The sequence below is a fragment of the Pogoniulus pusillus genome, chromosome 3 (assembly GCF_015220805.1).
Source record: "Pogoniulus pusillus isolate bPogPus1 chromosome 3, bPogPus1.pri, whole genome shotgun sequence".
In the NCBI taxonomy this organism is placed as follows: domain Eukaryota; kingdom Metazoa; phylum Chordata; class Aves; order Piciformes; family Lybiidae; genus Pogoniulus; species Pogoniulus pusillus.
This window is the reverse complement of record NC_087266.1, coordinates 31,608,731-31,629,266: the sequence shown is the minus strand read 5'-3', so window position 1 is coordinate 31,629,266 and position 20,536 is coordinate 31,608,731. Positions and strand designations below refer to the sequence as shown.

General features: G+C 39.8%; 2 protein-coding genes across 2 annotated transcripts in view; one reads left to right on the top strand and one right to left on the bottom strand.

Annotated features, from left to right (window-relative positions):
* Nucleotides 1-8,007: 8,007 nt before the first annotated feature.
* On the bottom strand, nt 8,008-14,067 carry COMMD6 (COMM domain containing 6). Its single transcript, XM_064174001.1, has 7 exons — nt 13,921-14,067; nt 13,215-13,273; nt 12,599-12,664; nt 12,353-12,429; nt 10,926-11,094; nt 9,694-9,846; nt 8,008-8,706 (listed from the first exon to the last, which is right to left on the bottom strand). Exons 1-7 carry the CDS (start codon nt 13,967-13,969, stop codon nt 8,656-8,658), a joined length of 624 nt encoding a protein of 207 aa, XP_064030071.1. The 5' UTR covers nt 13,970-14,067; the 3' UTR covers nt 8,008-8,655.
* A 2,872-nt stretch (nt 14,068-16,939) lies between these two features.
* Nucleotides 16,940-20,536, top strand: part of UCHL3 (ubiquitin C-terminal hydrolase L3) — a 45,030-nt gene continuing 41,433 nt past the window's right edge. Inside the window, exons 1-2 of the mRNA XM_064173989.1 lie at nt 16,940-17,218; nt 17,448-17,459. Of these exons, the coding sequence (XP_064030059.1) occupies nt 17,177-17,218; nt 17,448-17,459 (54 nt within the window). The 5' untranslated portion in view covers nt 16,940-17,176. The remainder of the gene's footprint in view (nt 17,219-17,447; nt 17,460-20,536) is intronic.

The window sequence follows — 20,536 nt, the reverse complement described above, 5'->3', positions numbered from 1 at the left end:
CAACCATATACCAAGAGTCAGAAATTTTTTGATTTGGCAATAACCTGCCATTGATTTCTATTGACTAAATACACATCAGATGCAAAATCTCTTAAGGCATATTATTGAAGTGACCAAGCATGGATACAGCTAACTAAATCTAAGCTAACACCTCTGAACATTTCAATACTCCCGCCTGAACATGAGCCAGCAGTGTGCCCAGGTGGCCAAGAGAGCGGGTGGCATCCTGGCCTGCATCAGGAATGGTGTGGTCAGCAGGAGCAGGGAGGTCATTCTGCCCCTGTACTCTGCACTGGTTAGACCACACCTTGAGTATTGTGTTCAGTTCTGGGCTCCCCAGTTTAAAAGGGACGCTGAGATGCTTGAGCGTGTCCAGAGAAGGGCGACGAGGCTGGTGAGAGGCCTTGAGCACAGCCCTACGAGGAGAGGCTGAGGGAGCTGGGATTGTTTAGCCTGGAGGAGGCTCAGGGGTGACCTTATTGCTGTCTACAACTACCTGAGGAGTGATTGTGGCCAGGAGGAGGTTGCTTTCTTCTCTCAGGTGGCCAGCGCCAGAACAAGAGGACACAGCCTCAGGCTGCGCCAGGGGAGATTTAGGTTTGAGGTGAGGAGAAAGTTCTTTACTGAGAGAGTCATTGGACACTGGAATGGGCTGCCCGGGGAGGTGGTGGAGTCGCCGTCTCTGGGGCACTTCAAGGCAAGGTTGGACGTGGCACTTGGTGCCATGGTCTAGCCTTGAGCTCTGTGGTAAAGGGTTGGACTTGATGATCTGTGAGGTCTCTTCCAACCCTAATGATACTGTGATACTGTGAAATTTTATATGCTTGTTGATAATAAAGTATTTTTCCAAATAAAATACATTATATATGTTTTCCTTGTTTACAAAAGGAAGAATGGGCTTTGTTTTAAATAATACTTGGATATGTGTTGTTTCTGCATATAGCACCACAGCAGCCACTTCATATGTCATATCTGGATCATCAGTTCATAGTCAGTGTTAAAGGATTCAAACCTGCAAAATGATAAGCAACTGTAATTCGTACTAATTTCTTAAGGCGTGGAGAGACTTCAGCATCTCACACACTCAGGCTGTTAACTGCTAGTAATTATCCATCCCCTTAAGCTGTCTAGCCACAATTTTAATGGCAGAGAAAAATATTATTAGAGGTGCTGTAGACTTGACTTCACAATCCCACAATTTATGTTTCACTTCAATCATCCTGCACTGCAGCACTTCAATTCAGCAATATGCCCTGTAGCTGGAATTGTTTCCCATCCTATTGCTTTTCTAAGAATGCTGACACTTAACTTGCACTACCATATTTGTATTAATTTTAACTAGTCAAAGTTTATTCTCAGATCATCTTTGGGTAAGATCTGAGATACAGGCATTTTAGAAAACATGTTATTAAGATATCTAGTGATATTTGACAACTCCAACAAATGAACTGTGGGAAATGGAATTGAAGTATTGGCAAGTAGGTTCTCTAGACTGGGCATAGTACAAAGGCACTAAAATTTAGCTGCTAGAGAATCTCATATGCCTCCTCTATTATATGTGTTAAAACACCAGCAGAAATACTGAAAGCTCTGTTTTGCAGGAAGTAGAGGTTATTATAGCTTAAAAAGTAACGCCAAAGTTCTGAGTAAGACTTCACAGCCAGAGACAGACAATAGAAGACATTGCTATTTGTATACAAAAATGATGAAAAAATAATCTGATGAGGGATGGGTGGTTTGTTTTTTTTCTTTTCTAATGGCACTAATATTTTTTTATCATGGTGATAGATTATATTTTGTTCCGCCAATAAGAGCCACTGCAAAGCAGATTTATTAATATTGGGATAAGCAAAATTCCTAATAATCCCTAGCTAGAAATTTCATAAACATTTCTAGAACTTAAGGCAATCCACCACATTTTGTCTGTGTTCAGTGTATCATTTATTCAATTTAATGTAGCACTCTAGAGAGACAATGCAGTCAGTGATTAGATTTCTCTCCAACAAAGAATTTGATTGTGCAAAGATTCTTATTTTTGTCATTTAAGAGTGATTCCAGGAAACTTTGTGGCAAATCCATTAAAGAACAACAGTGCTTTTTGTTTAAATCTATGTTTTAATATAGACTCCTGTATACTTATGTGTGGTCACAGCAGCTTTCCAGGTGGGAACATTTGGAACGTACTGGGGTTTTGGTTTTGTTTAAGGTTCCTCTCCTCTCAAAAGGATATCAGATAAGCTTACTAGAATCTCTAGTTGAAGTAATGCAGTTTGGTGGCTGTTAGCGGCTCAGACAAAACCTACTTGTTGCAGAAAAAAGAGCAACTTCTGCAATAAGAACTTCCACATTCCCAAATATTTCTGCTCTCATATAAAGGAGGTATTTACTTCCCTGCTATTTTCTGACTATACTGCAGCTAATGTTACTGCAGTAACATATGAAGGTGTGGAAGAAACAAGGAAGAAGAGAGTACTGCAGCTACTGGAGTCTACTTCTCTTCCTGGCAATACCTACTATCTCTATCCCATTTTGTGATTTGAAAGAGACCCTGGTCCCCTCTAAACTCTCCAGCAATGGAAACCAGGACAGAATTTCTTGTCATTGCCAAAGATAAAAGGCAAATCTTGATATTATTTTTAAGATTACATCATTACAAAGGATGAACCACAGGTTAGAAAGATCCATAACAGAATAACATGGGAGAGATGCTTTGGAAGGCAAGAGTACTTCACATTCAGAAGTCACAAATTATATCAATTCAAGAGGAAAATGCAATTATCAGTAAGAATTCAACAGTGCACTGCTATTAAAATTTGATTGCAAATTCACAACTCAGCCTTGTACATCCGGAAAGGTACAGATTACCAGGAACAACAGGGCACATGTGGTCTCAACACAATACCAAGAAGGGTGCCAGCACAGCTGCCAAAAACCCCAACAAATAAACAAAAAACCTGAACAGATGGGAGCCCATTAATCCTCTCATTGTCCTTGACTCTCTCCAAGGTAAATGGACATCTGTTGTCTTGATTCTGTCAACTGCTGAGCATATCTCATCTTACTTTCCCAACTGCAAGCAGCAGAACGGTGCAGCTCACCAGTAATTCATGGAAGACACACATTTAACTTCCTCTACTCTTTTTAAATAGAAACTCTGATGTCCTTCTTGAGCTTCATGCATGGCTACAGAATTCAGTACTTGCCAGTTCAGAAACATATCTTGCTTTCATTTGGCCAAGCTTTCAGATAAGTATCTATCTGAGACCCAGCAGTGATGGCATTCATTGCCAACAGAAACATTCTTTGCAGCTTTAATAGTACTAAGAACACCAGAGTGTTATTTTTTCAGATTCAGTGGTAATTCACAGAGGAATTAAGTAAGAGCAGCTTTCAGTGGCAAAGCAGCATGTTCCTACATGTGGCATAAAGGCACTGGAAACTAGTACATAATAAACTGGAAGAAGGCCTTCAAAGTGGTTAAACTGTGTGAAAACCTTGGACTGAGAAATGCAAGTGCTTATTCCATAACAAGATACAGATCTAGAAAAATCTCTCTGGGAGATGTTTAAACAGGGGTAAAAATGTAAAATGAGAGTAGGCCTCAGTAGGAATGTAACATGATACTACTTAGAAAGCCAGCAATAATGCAACATGTTAGTATAATTACTGTTTTAAGCTACTGCAAATATACAATGTATGATCTATATTTCTGTTATCATTACAATGCTGTTATGTCACTTAAAAGTTTTTACACTTATTAATAATTAACACAGAAGTTAGACTATTCCCTACAACGGACAAGCTAGGATGGAAGTTATGTTGACATGATTCATATGTACAGTTCTGGGCAGAAGCCACACAAGGGAGAGAACCAAAGTCCTTATCCCATTGTTAGAATGGGATCACTGTGCACCAACTCTGTATGTAGCAGTGCCACCTGGTGACCGACGCTACGACAAGATCCCCTCGATATACTATGTAACACAGACATGTTACTGTATTAAATAACATTTTCTTCCTTTTTTAGTATTCATATTGAAAACTACTGCTCTAAATCCCAGTAGTGAAGGTACAAAACTGACACTGCAATTTCTAATTTATAAATGTAACAATATTTGCAATGTAAACATTAATGACAGAGTATTTGGAAACTATGTCACCTACATCTATTGAGCAGAAATAGTTCCCGAGTTAAGGCAGCTAGACCCTAATCAGCTATAGGAGGAAAACGCAGGGAAGAGGAAACAAAGAAGACTAAAATTAGCCTGCAAAGATCAGCAATCTCAACTTCCCTACCTTTTTAGTGGCACAAAGTCATAATTAATTTACAGACATATCCCACTAACTCAGTTCAAGCATAATTTCTTCACTTTCCCCCAGAGAAACCTCAGAAACAAGAGTCAAGAAATCTTTCAAAGTATCCAGGAGTTGGTATGAGGAGTGCTGAGAATCATCTCTCTAACACATATGCTTCCTCGTGTACTGAAAGTCCTCAAGCATCAAGAGTAGAACTCAAAGAGCATGTAGAATCATAGAATCAACCAGGTTGGAAGAGACCTCCAAGATCATCCAGTCCAACCTAGTACCCAGCCCCATCCAGTCAACTAGACCATGGCACCAAGTGCCTCATCCAGTCTTTTCCTGAACACCTCCAGGGACAGCGACTCCACCACCTCCCTGGGCAGCCCATTCCAATGCCAATCACTCTCTCTGGCAAGAACTTCCTCCTAACATCCAGCCTATACTTCCCTCGGCACAACTTGAGATTGTGTCCCATTGTTCTATTGCTGGTTGTCTGGGAGAAGAGACCAACCCCACCTGGCTACAACCTCCCTTCAGGTAGTCATAGACAGCAATGAGATCACCCCTGAGCCTCTCCTCCAGGCTAAACAACCCCAGCTCCCTCAGCCTCTCCTCATAGGGTTTGTGTTCCAGGCCCTTCACCAGCCTTAGAAGCAGAAGGAAACATTTGCTCAGAAGCGGCAAGTGACATGCAAATCTAGTTTATGAGGTTTAAGCAAGGGAGAACTGTACCATTATGTCATGCATTGACCTGCACAGATCCAACTTCCTAATCAAGTGAATGCTCAGTAAACTAACAGCCCAAACAAGTCATAACATTTAATTAAAAAAGCTATCTGTCCAGAAAATCAGCACTACCCTGATCAACCACAGGATACTGCGTAAGGCAGACACTGATGAATTTTAAGTCCTTCTTCCTTTTGGAAAGGTTCTTCAGAGATGGGGCGCTTTATGATGCAGGTAGATCAAATGACTCAGCCACTTGTGTGTGTTATTCTAGTACACTAAAGAGAACCACCCCAAATGTCTCTGAAAAGGAGTGGAAATTATGCTCTCATTATACCCACAATTAAGAAGGTGCTGAAGGAATTCAAGTATAATAGGAAACAGAAGAAACAACATTGTACCTTTTCCACAATTTATCATGCCTCTACCCTTGTTTGTAAATGGTCCAAGATAACATACCTCCAGGCTTTCAAGTGAGAGTACAAAGTCTTGAAAACAGAAGGGTAAAAAATAAAGGCAGATATGCTCAGAGTGAACAATGTCAGATACCTTTAAAATGTGGTTAAAAAAGGCAAGCAGGGTTTTATGGAACAGAAATACACTTTTACTTTGTTCATGACATGGCCAAAGTGTGCAGAAACTAAATATACAAGAGTAGCATGCAGACATGACTGCAGCCATTTCTGCACTGCTCCTGTGAGACTTCCTCCACTTTTACTACAAAATAACTTTCTGAGTAGGCTAGGATTTGAAATTTATGGGTGGAAAGAAAAAGGCATGTGTTGAAGATGACAGACATTGCCAAGGAGATTCCTTCATTATTCACGTGCTTGAGTTTTGTTTGATACAAAACACACATTTGCCCTTCGCTTCCTTCCTCTTGCTCTGTTCCAGACAGATGTTGAAAAGAAAAATTTGTTTTATCTCCTAAATACAGTTAGGGAAAGAAAACCATTTGAATGATATTTCCTGCAAAATTTCATTAATCTCCTATGTCCCCTGTCTTCTCCTGGCTTAATGCAGAATTTCATGTAGCTGTAAGTAATGGATACAAATATTTTTTTTTGCAGCCTGCAATTATCTTTTAGCTAACCCATCACAGATGTCTGAACTTCATCCTAATTTAATAAGCAATGAAGTTTAATCATAGTCCAGTCCTGAACTTTACCCATTATAGTATTTATGAAACAAGACTGCCATGCAGTAGACTTAACACGAAATACAGACCATCTTCATCTTTGTTACCTGTATGTTTAATGACTGTGACCTTACAAAAATACCTGATGTTATCCAATTTTGTATCAATCAACAAGCAGAATTAGGAATACACAAGGACACATGATTCTCTTTGAAAAGATGTGGTTTCTGCACATACAAACAACTCAGCAGCTTATTTGAACATATTAGTATTGCTCCCCTGACAAATGTTATTTTTTTTACTGTTGGCTGGTTTTATTTTTGTGGCTTCTTTTTTCTTTAATAAAGTATTCAGTTTTTCATTACTCAGTAAGTAAGTTCCAATTCATAGTGATCAGGATCAATCTCAGAAGTTTGAGTACATACCCAACATTCAATCACATCTCCTAGATGTCTATAACTATATGAAAATTCTCAAGATGGTAAAATGCTACAGCACACATGCCTAGGCAACTTCGAGGAACAGTTACACCAAATTGGAGTCCAGGGACATTTTGAAAATATTCATTAGTATTTCTACAATATTTGGACTTGACAAAAGACAAGTTAGATTTTGCAAAGTCTGCCAGCTTTCTCCCTTTGGTAATTAATCAAGCAAAAAAATGGTAATTGAAAGTTTCCTCATTTCCTTCCTGTAACAACTGTATTTGTTTCTACAAGTCAAGCCATGACTCATTCAATTTTCTTTTTCATCCATTTTTAGTGAAAACACTCATACTTTCACCCTATGAAGAACTTAAGTGCATTAGAACAAATAATTTGTAAGGCTGTGTTTATTAAGAGTATGCTTTTACTGAAAGTCTTGTATTAATGTAAACCAATTAATTCACTAGGCCAAAGCACAACAAAATTTCGGTTAAGCTGCCTGAAGCTTCTATGTATCAGAAAAGAGCAGTCTACTCTCCCTAGCACAAAGCAAACACCTCAGACTTCAGCAGTATCATCCAGATCAATAGTCACAGCCCAAATTTTTTATTATGTTTTATTAAAGCCAACACTATTTACTCACTTAGGCTTCTCAAAAACTTTCAAGTACTGTTTTCACACACCCTGCATAATGCCCAAAGAGTGGGAGTGTATCTCATCTCTCTTCGCTGAAAGGACTGCAGTGTCTAACACTGCACATTTTCATGACACATAATGGCAGGCATAACCTGTATGACTTTCGGACAGCTTCTAAAAATGTTAAAAAATGTGAGTTAGAAAAGTAGATACTCTCAGAGGAGTCTGAAATCATCTGAAGATCAGTCTCAGCAAAACAGGTTGTCTCTATCAATCTGAAGCTGCAGCATAAACTTCACTCTGGTCATTAGTATGAATTGTCTTTCTCTGTATTTATTCGCTCTGCTACAGTAGCAATGCATCTTGAAATGCAAAAGTAGCTTCCCACTGTATTTGCAGTTTGTTTTGCTTATAGAAAACACAAAACACACAGAGAACATGAAAACACAGATATACCACTTCCTTCAGAAATGCCCCATTCTTCAGAATCAAAGTTGAAATTTTGCTGGTTAGGGCGTTCTCCTAGAGCAAGCACATGCAACAAAGTGGACTCCTGCCATAAAATAAGATTGAAGAAATCTTCCTGGCTTTTAGTGTGGTCCTTCTCCATGATGTGCCAGCCTGAATTTTCAAGATTCCTCTTTATTCTTCTAGGTCATAGCTTAGAGTGAGACAACTACATCAATATTCTAATTTAATTAGATAGTAGACTGCTTATCAAAACATCAGAGCGCTGCACATTAGAGCTGGATTAAATGCAAAGGCAAAAATACATAGCAATGTTTTTGAATTAAATTAATCTTTTTATTGAAAATTAGACTCTGGGGCCTATTTCACAGAATAAATGTTGGGCCTCCAGAAGAGTTTAATGCATTATCTCAGTTTTTATAATCCCAAGTGGAGGGAAAATCAGGACAAGTATATTCTCTGGTGATTAAAAGACTGGAAGCCAGGTCTGCAGACACATGCAACTAACGACTTGACATTGATATTCTTCAAGAATAACTGTTTACCTGTTATGTGTAATTTCATCTACTCTTTATAATACTATTATCAGCTCTACCTGCATCTCAATTTTTCAGTCAGAAGTGTCAACATGGGATTCATACTTCTCTCAGTATCTTTCCAGTCAACATTTTCAGGTCTCTTTCCATACTCCAGAGTTGAATGTGTAGTTTCTTACTCTTGGATATTAGAAAGTCTACAGCAATGCTTCTTCATACATAACCTGATCTTTTGTCTACCAGGATTAAACAACAATGCAGAGCTGGCTTCTTCATGGCAATGCAAGGCTGATGCTGACAAATGCCCATTGAAAAGACCAAGGATACATACCTTGCTGGACAATAGTACTTCATTCCCTGTGCAGAACAGAAAATTTACTTGATCTAAATCTGTCCAAAATTTCAGTGTAAATAAAAGTTCTTTTCACACTGTTTCAAGAACGGCTGCCATTTCCTTAAACTGTCTGAAGAAGTTCTAAAAAGCAAGAGTTAAGATAAATTTAAGTTGCCTGAAGAAAACCTTGAACTGTAGTTTAGACATGTTCAACAAAAGTTACAATCCACATTACTCACAATATTACTTTCCTACAGTTACAATCTGCAGATTGACCTGAAAGTTTCTGCCTTTTGTGGTCTGTTTGGCATTTGGACAAATGTATTACTAAAGTTACAGAGGTGATGCCTTATTTGCATGTGTTTGCCTATTAACAGATGATTCACCATACTAATGTTTTCATTCCCACTTCCTCTGGGCTTCTTAAGTATAGGATTCATTTCTTCTCAAGTATAGGATTCATTTCTTACAGTAATTTAACAATAAATTATTAATTTCAACCAGAATGAATACAAAATTTCACAATACCTAAGGCTTCAGAATAATCTTCTCAAATTCCTTTCAGTCCAATTCCAAGGATTTATTTACAAGCTTTTGTGATATTCTAAATGGCACATTTAGCCTTTAAACTGGAATGAGAACAAAGTGCCACATCTACGAAAATTTAAACAGTTACTTAAGTTAATAGACAAACGTATGGCAGAGACAGTGGTGGATGCACAATGACCTCAATTCCTAATCATTACCACATGGTAGGCTTAACTCAAGTTTTAGAATTTGAGGTTCGGGAACAGTTCCCTAGATCCAGAATATCCCTTCTGTTTTTAATAAGGCAGAGTGAGACGTAACAAGAAATATCCAGAAGTCTTTAAAGTATTCAGTTAGCTTATTTTGCAGGTGAGCAGACCAAATACTTTTAAAGTAACATTTTCAGATGAGTGACACATAACTAAATGTTATGAAATAAGTATTTAGCTTTGGTGTTTGAATTAATTAATACTTCATCTTCGAATGACTGTATTACTAAACAAGCACTGCAAAGGTATGCATCAAGGCATAGGGTTACTCCTCCACAACGATGTCACTGTTGTTTTTATGAGACTGAATCAAGTAGCACTGAGTACAGACCTTGAACTGTGCGATCGTCATCTCAAAAGATTTATCTGTTATTTGTCCTGAAGGATCTGCCACTGTTAGTGTCACCATAACGTAAGGATACTTCAGAGACCTACAGGTGTCAGAGCTCATTGCGACTCCCAGCTTCCATTTAATATCTACAAACTGCAAAGGAAATAATTTGAAACAATGTTAAAGAGCGAGCTAGCCTAGAATCACCATTCTGCTGGATGCTTTGAAGACAACCCAGGAAATCCAGAGCTCAAAGCTACATGAGAAACAAATATACAGATCCAGATATTACTGTGAATCCAAAAATTACCTGCCTTCTGTTTTAATAATGAAAAACTAGTAAGTAATTCCATAAGCTATTTCACTTAATGAATTTTCCTTATTTAAGTACTGTCAACAGGCAAGTACAGGCTATTTAAAGCTCTAGTCAGAAAAGTGAGCTAGAGCCAAAGTTCATCTGGCTTGCATATTACTTGTGCTTTTGTCATGTTTTCGTTTTGTTGGTTTTTTTCCAAGTTTCTAAATAACATAAAAAACATAAAAGCCACAGATGGTGTACAAATACTGTAACAGCAATAATGAAGAAAAAAATCAAGGCATTTCATAACTCTATTTTACATAAATCAAAGTACATAATAAATACATTTCAAATGTGTAAGTTATTATTTTCAGCCTTTTATGAGAGGCAGAACTACTGAATAAAGAAGAAAGCCTTCAGAAGTTTAATATCAAGCCTCTGAAAAAGATTTTCCCCCTAATTTCATAACACTTTGAACTGCTGCTAGAAAAAAAATAAAGATCCTAAAATGCTTTTTTTTTTTAATTTGCACTTGCCAAAAAAATGACAGAAAGTACTTAAAGTAAGTTGAAGCTTAAGGGAGATAATAAATCAATGAAGCACTGGTGTTATAAACTCTGAATAACAACTGAAATTATATGTATAAGACAGATTTACATAAACAGTTAATATAACTGCCTGCCACAGTGACTTCCACTAATCTTTCCAAATAGTACTATGAAGCACTAATAATTAAAAAGGTATGAAATGTGACTTTTATCATCCAAACAATAATACTAGAAAACTGTTTGGCATTTAGACAACCTTTACTGCGCATGCTCCTTTATCTGGCTAGACATTTGCCAATATATATAACAGAAAAGCTTTCAGCAGTCAAGAAGCACCAACAGTCTTGAAAAGTTAACAGCTCAGTTGCACTTTGTCAGTTAGTTACCTGCCCCACTGTGGCCATATTTCTTGCAGCTTCTGACTCACTAATGGATTTGCCCTGCTCATTCCATACGTGACGGATAACTTGAACTGCATGTTTTGGCAGCACGCTGACTGCATTGCTCAAGGTGGTGATGAGATCTTCTGTAGAGAGGTGGTTTCTGGCTGCTGTGCTATAGGTATATCCAAAGAATATAACATCAACTTTGTTCTCATGAATTTAATAAAATTTCTCGCTTCACCCCAAACAGGCATTTTTTGGTCTGCTTTACGTGTCCACATACTTTGCAATAACTAAGCAGCCTGTGGTCTTGGTTTATTTTTCCAGAACATTTTACTCCTCTTTTGTATCTACATGCAAAAAAAATGACTTTTAATGTGTCTTAATATGCAGACCAGGCTTTGCTGGGCTGACACAACATTAAAGCAAAAGTAATCACATCCTCCAAGTGCTTTTGCAATTGAAAAAAAAGGCATAATTCAATGAAAGATGTGTGCAGAAAATAGTTAGCATTATTACTTTAGAAACAAGGCAGTTTAATTAAACATTTAGGAGAGGTAAATTAAATATCACTAAAAGGCAAGTAAAGACCTCTAGGTAATAGTATAATTTGTATTAAAATAAGTAAAATGATGCAATAAACCCTGAACTGCAAAGGCAGCAGAAGAAATCTAGAAGAAAACTGTAACTAAATTTGTTCAACAGAAATAGGTTAAAAAAATTTAATTCCCACCCTAGGTATGTTTCTACAGACCTCATCCTCTTAAAAGACATGCTAAAAAAAAAAAGAGAGCTGGTCCTCCAAGGTTTTGTGGTTTAGAGGAAGAAACAGCATGTTAAATTTATATTAGTACATTACCTTCAGTCATACTAATGTTAACATAAACCACTTAGAAACAAGGTATTAAAAGAACAAGCAAGAACCTGAATATTTTCCTTCTGAAAACAGAAAAACTTATGGCAGAGTAACTACTGAAAATGCCACCTAAAAACTATCTTCAACACAGTAGTTCAACATTATAAAAGACTGCATACTTTACAAATGCTGGTTTTCAATCTCTACAAAGCAAGTTTTTAGAACACGCTTCTTCCAGGCAAAGGCCTAGCTGACTTAGCTTTATAATTGAACTTAATGTCCTCTTTTATTTTGCCAGTAGTTCTAAAGCTTACACAGGATCTTGGAAATTTTTCTTTTGATTTTTTTTTTATTACAAAAGGTGAGACTATATAACAAGTAACCAAACATTTTTTAAAAGAAAATAAACTAAGCCAAGAAGTTGTTAGTTGTGTAAAAAGAGTTACAAACTTCCACCCTTCTCCCAAGTCAGTCCATTGTATAACCCACATTTGAAGTCACTTTCCAATTCCACCATTAAATTGGGGTAGAGAGAAAAACAGACAAGAGGCAAAGTAAATTATTTGATGCTTACCTAAATAGAAAGGAAATTATGTTAGCTATTTTTGACAGGTCACCAACATTAAGTTCAATCCCAGATGTTTGGATTCTCTAGAAACACAATGTTCAAACAATTACAAATAATATTAAATTATGCATTAGTAAAAATGTATTTGTGTATATGCATAGACACACCCAAAATCTACCAAACTTGTGATTTTGTCCTTTACATTATATACAGTTAAAATACTTCCTTGCAACTGCTAGCACCCAAATTTACCTGACACAGTTCAACTGTGTTTACACCTGGGATCCCATGGTTCAGATGCTGAATTATTTGTTCGCACTGTAAAGAAATTAAGTTTGAAAATACTCTTAGTGTATATTTTAATATAAAAGACAAAGCTAATTTGTATACTTGGACACTACAAAAAATGGTTAATGCAAAAATGGACAACAGAAAGGTGCTTTAAATGCAAAGTGAAGAATAAAGTAAATTAAATGATATAACTGTATCAACTCCAAAAAGAACAAAAAAATGAAATCATGACTTGGTTGCTACCTCACTAGCTAGTCTTATTTAACACACCATTTTCACGCTATCTGTAGGGCCATCCTGTTCAAGTGAGCACTACACTAAGCAGACAAAGTAGCTTGATATGTCATTTTGATGAAGGGCAAATATACATTTTTAAAAGTATGCTGCAATAAAACCAAATTTAAAGCAACCCCATTGGTCTTAGTAGGACTAGCCTATTTTATGAGTCATGTAAATTCAAGCTACTATGTACCTGTTTTCTGTGCAACAGAAAATACATGGAAAAGCTTAAACAAAAAGGTTTCCTAAAATCAAAATGCCAGAAGCCCTTCCACATCCCATTTACCACCCTGCTTACCAGTTCTGCAAAAAAGTCTTGAGGTATTAAATTAATCTTATCTGCTGCACCACCAACATCTGAAAAACACAAACAGTAGTGATCAGAAGCAAATCGTTAGCGTTACAGTGTTCCATCTAATTTCGCTATGAACAATTCCTAGGTCTTCATGCATACGTTTACCTTAAAAGCAAAGCTTTCTTTTAAGGGAGTTTCTCCTGTATTGCACTAATATAACTTGGTATTTCAAGCCTGATACAAGCGACTGCACTGGCCTCAGAGCTGCAGGGTGATTCTATGCAATTGCGGTTTCATAGCCTCAACTTCCCCGGGCCTGTGCGTCAGTATCCGCACCAAATCCCGCGGCTAACCGGGAAGCCAGGCACGCTCAAGGCTGCGCCCTGGCACCAAGAGCACAGGACCGTTGCTTCTCCTAAGGCCTGCTTCCGCAGGAGACTCGTGGACAGCTCGAGAAGGGCCCCGTTTGCTCGTCACAAGCTTTCTTCAAGACCTACTAGGCACGGCACAGAACCACTAGACCCTCAGTGCGGTGGTTCCGCGGGGCGGCCCCCCAGCAAAGCCCTCAGGAGCGAAGAGCGCCTATGTTTTCGGTCAGCCGCGTTTCCCTCAAAACCCGACTCTGCAGGCCCAGGTAGGCCCAGCTCGGGCCCAGCTTCCCCCAAGATGCCCTCCATCCCTGATCGGGGTGCCCTCCGTGCCCTCTTACCCAGCGCCTCAAGCGCCCGCGCTAGCACCACCGTGGAACCGGCAGCCATGGCACCGCACACCCGCCGAGAACCAACTTCCGCCACAGCAGGCTCGCCTCCCTGATTGGCTCCGGGCCACCGGAGAGAGGCAGGGCCAGCGGCCTCGCCCTCATTGGCTGCCGAGCAGCGAGCATGCGCTCTCTCCAGCCGCCGTTTCTGTCCCGCGGCGGAGCTGAGTGGAGTTCTTGCTGGGTCGGGAGGTGTATTTTGCCACTTCGCGAAGTAAATTCACAGTTTAAGTAGATGCGAGCAAAACCAGGACTTCGTTTTAAGAGACTCTCTGGTCTGCAGTCGTCGGGTGAAAAAGGTTACCCGTGGATGGTGGCTAAGAGCCTTGAGAGCCAGGGCTTTTCAGCGCCTTGCCTCAGGCCTGTACGGCTGCAAGTGCCTGGGCTGGTACTAGGGCTAGTGATTGCTTAGGAAAATGTCTGAAGGGGAGTTTACACATGCCAGTTCAGGTTAACGCCTGGTTTGCACAAGAAGGTTACAGACCTGGACTTATTAGCTGCCTCAGAGTTTCATTACTGTGTTTTGTTCATCTCGGGTACCTAAATCATGCAATGTTTTCGTGTGTGTGCAGCACATATAGTACTTTCTGTGGGTGGATTGTGGAATCAGCCTGTACACCTGCAAACAAACTGCAGTTCATAGGTAATCTGTGTAGATAAGTTATCTTAAGAATTACAGAAGTAAAAGCTGGGTTTTGGTAGAAGTACAGCAATAACCATGTTCAGTAAGCTTTTACTGAACTTAATTAAATTTGGGTTGTGGATGAAGCCCTAAAAGCATACTGCTTTGAAGCATTTTCACCTTCTAAAAATTGCAAATATTCTTACATGTCTCTAATAATCAGTTTTACATTTGCTTTTAGCCTATGTGGGTTTTTTTTTGGTTGGTGGTTCTTTGTTGGTTGAGAGGTTTTTGTTTGTTTGCTTTTTTACACTGTAATGTTACAATCTCTGACAAAGTAATTAAAGGTCATGCAATGTTTTTTGGCTTGTTTCAAATACATTTTTAGTAATTGCTAATGAAAGGATTTAGAATGTATTTTAGGAAAAAGGTACTCTGGAACATGGTGTGTGTTTATGAGCTTTATACATTTATGGCCTATCTGGTCTTAGCCTCTCCCATTTTTACAGTATCTAATAAAATGTCCAAATGTTTGTAAGTAGTATGTGTTTTTATGACCTCATGATTATCAAAACAGGAGTGATCTATGTACTAGAAAGATCTGTCTCTGATAACAAGGAATTTGACAATCTCTTTGTTCTTAGCTTAGGTAACTCTATTACATACTTGTTACCCAGACAACTTTACGTATTGTTTTCAAGTCTCTTGGAAGTGCCTTTAGCACTATGAGTAATACTCATTATGTTACTTATCATTCTTTATCCAAGATGTGTGGATGTGAAGTTGAGTATCTTGGTGGTTTGGTAATTACAGAAACATTTAGTGAAATTTGGAGTTCTTTTGAGGTTATTGTTATCAACATGTAGACATGCATTTAGTTCTTTGAATTTGGAACAGAAGGTGGTGAAATATGTAATGGTCTTGGGTTCTCTGCCCATCCCCAGTATTAAACTGTATGTCCTTAGAAAATGTTGCCATCTTAAAGTGTGCTTTATGAAGCTTTTAGTGGCAGAGGAAGGTTGATGGAGACTGGTGGCAATCTGACAGCACAGTCTCCTTTTTTTAGTTATGTAAGGCCCTGGAACTTAGTATGATGAGACATTTGGTGTAGAACCTAGACAACAAATCTTATGATACACAAGTAGACTGAATTGCTGAAGAGGAGACATACCACAGCGTTGCTGATAGGTCAGTACAGAAGTTTCCAACACAGGCATATAGTTGATTGACACAGAAAGGGGTGATTTGCATTAACACTCTAGATCTAAAGAACGACACCAAATTCTTTCAAAAGCTCTTCAGGCTGACAGGATAAAGTCTGGATTTCTCTCAAACCTCGGCCCCTAGCACCCTGCCTTCCTGGCAACCTGGCACGTCTGTGTTCCCACCTCCACAGTACCCAGAAACACAGTTTGCTCACACGATGCTACTGCTTTCTCTCATGGGAGTCTAGTTTGTCTGTATACTGACTTTTTTTTAATTCCCTGTGCCCTTTCTGCTCACCCTAGATGTACCTGCATGTTCAGCCACCTGTTTCTCGCTGGCCCAGATCTGCTGTGCAGGCCTGCAGGGTCTAGCTTATGGGCTTTTACAAAATCCTTGTCCGAAGACACACCTCTGAAAATGCCAGGCCCATGCAAGTGCTGCAAGCGGCTGCATAGGTCAGCTGCTGTCCACAGAGTGATGAACAGAAGTAGTTTGGGAGGACTGAAGGCCAAAAGCAGGTGCAGTCTTTCATTTTTAGCTTTTCTAAAATTAACTTGAAAGAAGGCATAATGCTAAATCTGATGCATAAAATGTATATTGCACTGTGTATCAGATGTATGTATTACACTGTGCTTCATCTTAGACAAAGGGCCAAGAAATGGTACGTTTATGCTCCCGAGATGGGAAAGCATGAGGATTTTAAATTGGTTTTAGTGCATATTCTAGTAGTTTTTGGAGTTTGGAGAGCTCACCACTTGCTCACTAGCTCACAGCTACATGCACCGAAGTCTTCTTGAGTGATGTAGTGGTAGCTCCTTGCCACTGCTTTACCTCTGCTTTAATCCCTTTGTCCTGTCTGGCTCCCTGGGTGTATTTTTCTGAGGGCTCTACCTCACTGTCGCTTTAGCTGCTGGTGCCCGTGTCGGAAGGGACCGGCTGTTCCCAGCACACCCGCCTCGGAGAGACCAAGGGGTAGTAGGGTGCCTCCCAGTGGCTCCGGCCCGCTACGCAGGCTCCGGCACTTGCGAGCCAGCATGGGGAGGGGCGGTCGAGACACCACCCCTTGCCCTGCTCGGAGAGTCTATTGCCGGGGGGGAGCCAAGGGGGTGGGGAGGGACTATCTTCCGTCTGTGTTTGTTTGGAAGCACCCAGGCGGAAGGTTTTCACCGTTGTGTGGGTAGTTTCCACCTGCCGTTCCGGAGAGGGCAAGAGGTGTGCTTGGAGGCGCGGGAGGGTTAGTTTCTTTCCCTGCCCCCACCCCACATTCCCGGTGGTACGGCCTCGGGTCAGATCTGAGGCGAGGCGGTGTAAGGCGCTGTCAGAGCTGTGTGCGAGGTTCAGCCTAGTGCCGGTACCGGGAGCCGCCCCGCCACCGCCGCAATGGAACCCCACCGCTGGCTGCCCCTGGAGGCCAATCCCGACGTGAGTGCCCGGCTTGGGGGTGGTGGGGGAATTGCCGGGTGCGCGGGAGCATCTGCAGGCTTGTGTGCCGGGCTGTTGGAGGGACGGAGGAAGGAAGGCAGGACGGCAGAGGGGAGGGGGCCGAGGGCCGCTCCGGGTGTAGCATCGCGGGCTGAGGGGTGGCTGGTGGGGACGTGGAACTGATCTGACTGGGGTCTTAACTCTGCTCTATTTTATGCTTTCTTTTCAGGTCACGAATCAGGTAAGGAGCTTTTATTTGAGGTAACCTTTAGTCTTTCTACAGCTTTATGGCCCATTGTTTTCATGTAGTAAAGACTTCTCCAATGAAAGTAACCACTTCCTCTCCTATGGGTTTCTACCATCAGACTTCTACCGCCTCTGAAACCTTCCAATACATAGTTAGTGTCATGTAAAGGTACGATATGAAGGCAAAAACAGTACAGATCACATAATAAATGTGATCTGATGTGGCTATTAATGAAACATAACTACGTGTTTCGAGGTGAATTTAAATTCATTAATTCACGATTAAAACATAATTTTATATGTAGTATGTGCTAGGTCTGGATCTGTATGTAATAGCTTTGTGCATTTGTATGAATCTGTTTACATCACTGTGTCTCAGTCTCTTCTTTGGTTGGCCATAAGAAGTAATGTTATTTTACCGTATTGTCACTTTATTAATGACAATTTCTGCATGATTTGTTATTGATGTTTTTTGTTAGCATAGTAAAATGCACACTAGAGAAAAGAAGCTTGTAGTCCACAAAATAATATAAGCATTAGATAAACTTTAGCTGAGAGGAAGTAAGAAGTACTCCAAGCTTGCATCATGTTCTCAGTGATAATTGTGAGTATCTTTAATAAGCATGAGGCATCAGATGTAGATCCCAGCAGGTCTGTTGATAAGGATGCCTTTTTAAGTCAAAAAACTGAAGCTTCCAGCAGTAAAGTTACATTGTTAAAACTATGTTGTTGAAATATTTGGGGAATTAGGAATGTTTGTGTGTGAAAAATGTAATTTTTTTGTTGTTATTATGGCTGTGATATACTAATTGAGTCTGCAAGAGAGCAAAAGATTGTTTGATGCTGGGTGATTTTGTACTTGGTTTCATGGTTTCTTAAGACAAGTAATTTTACAGTTGTTGCAGCATCAATATATGAAGGAAATCCTAGAAAAAACATTAAATGAACAATTCAGGATTGTTCAAAATCTGTCTCTTGTTGCCTACTGACTTTGCACTTATGATGGATGATATCAATTGTGGGTAATCACAGATTAAAGGAACTTCTACTACACAAGGATTTTCTTTTTAATGTTTCTTTACAGGAGAGGCCATTTTAGAATGGTGAGATTTCCTTCTTCACTGCATTTTGCTAGTATTAACTGAGCAGTGGTTGTTATTATCTAGACTGAGAGGTATTTTTAAAAAATGAAAAAAAAAACTATCAGAGTTAAAAGCATCTTACATTTTAATCATTGTTCTATTAATCATATGAGTACAGTGGTAACCTGCATAACAACAGGGCTGTTACTCACAAGTTACTCATAACCTACTTGTGTTTCAAATAACAATAGTAATTTGAGATGCAAATGAAGTTGCAAAAGTGTTTTTTAAAGAATCTTACTGCATTAATTGCAAGGACAGACTTTCTTATGGTACTCTGTGATGTGCTGTGTAAAATATTCTAGAATTTGTTAGGATTATTAAAATAATGGTGTGCTCCTAATAGTTATGATATAGGTGTCTGGTAACAATTTAATACATGTACCTCTTTACACAGACATTTAGGTGTGTGTTTGGCTGCTGGGTTTTTTTTTGTTTTGTTGTTTTCTGGAGGTTTTTTTCCCTGTTTGTTGAAGGGGGGGTAATTGTATGTTATTTATTTATTTATTTAACTTAATATCACACTATCCTTGGAACATACCACTTGTGTTAATGCTCTTGCTAGATGTGGTAGCGAGCTCTTAAAAACCTGCAATATAACACCTCTAAGATGCATGGATTCTGAAGATTGTAGTCAGAATTGTTGTTACAGTTTAACAAACGGTGAACCTATTTTGGTTATTGTCTCATTGTTGTGGTGGGGTATTCTGCAACCTATGCCAGTTTTGGCAGAGAGGAGAAATTAATTGGGGTGAGATAATATTCTATAAAAATATATATTTATTAAACTCAATATCCTGAACTCTCGCCACCCCCAACCACTGTGTATTAATATTAGTACGTTCTACACGATTATGAAAACATTCTAGGATAAAATGTGTACAGTGACTTATTAATTAACTAGCAAACATTCAAATTATAAACAGAGAGAGGAGGTTTTCCCCGCAGCAAAAAGCATTTGGGGTCCATACACTATTTGTCCAGCAGTGCAGGCTGAAACTGATTCTGCTCTATGGCAGAGGCCGCATAGATTTACAAAGGCATTAAAGCATTTACTCACAATTCTTATTAATCAATAATCACCCTCCGGGGCTACATCACAGCCTATGCCTGGTGTCCAAACTTCAGGGGAGCTTTGCCTGTGGGCTTTGAGGCTGGAATCCTCCTGGCTTGAGGGAAAAGGATGAATCTTCCCAGCTTCTGGGGAAGTGACTGGTCTCTGACCAGGTTCTCCTGGCAAAGGATGCAATCTCTGCCTTGGTGCTGCTGGCTTCTTCTGGATACTCTGTCCAGGGTTATGTAGGCAGGATCTCAGGTGCAGGAGTAGGATATTGTGCTGTCTCTAGCATGGTTCTCAGGCGGCTAGCAGGCCGCTCGTGTGCAGACAATTCAGAGTCTGCTTCCTGGTTATCTCAGCGGCAGTGGCGCTTACCAGGCAATGATAAGGCAGCGGGCATGCAGGATGTGTGCAGCTGCTGGGAGTCTGAGCTCCATAGGTAAAGGCAGGCAATACAGGATCTGGTCCTGATAACACTGTGGGTGCAGATGTGCACAGCTGGCTTGGGAGACTATGGACTCCACATATACATATATATATAGGCAGGCTTGAGCGAGCTCTGCAATTAAAGTATGCAGGCAGGGGTCTTGAGCTGCAAGTGAGGTTCCAAGTGTGAGCAATGGCGTCTGAGCGTGGGAGTCTGAGCCATCGGGGTCTGAGCACGTTGTTTACCTGTGCACCCCTATTTATTGAATGTGGGCCTAGATTAATGGCTCCTTGGCCATTAGAATGACCAATCAGGTTGGCAGGTAAACCTTACCATAATAGGCAAATGCCACTTGACTGGACTTCCCCAAATACGGGGATCACATGGGCCTACACCAGGGAGACACGAGCTGGGTGTGTGGGGGCTTGCACAACCTGATTACAAAC

What these genes read in the sequence shown, in the direction of transcription:
- COMMD6 (XM_064174001.1), bottom strand. Translation starts at nt 13,969, where the DNA reads ATGGCTGCCGGTTCCACGGTGGTGCTAGCGCGGGCGCTTGAGGCGCTG. An exon ending in GCGGGCGCTTGAGGCGCTGG is followed by an intron (nt 13,274 to 13,920) that starts GTAAGAGGGCAC and finishes TGTGTTTTTCAG; the next exon opens with ATGTTGGTGGTGCAGCAGAT. An exon ending in TGACGATCGCACAGTTCAAG is followed by an intron (nt 8,707 to 9,693) that starts GTCTGTACTCAG and finishes CTTGCTTTTTAG; the next exon opens with AACTTCTTCAGACAGTTTAA.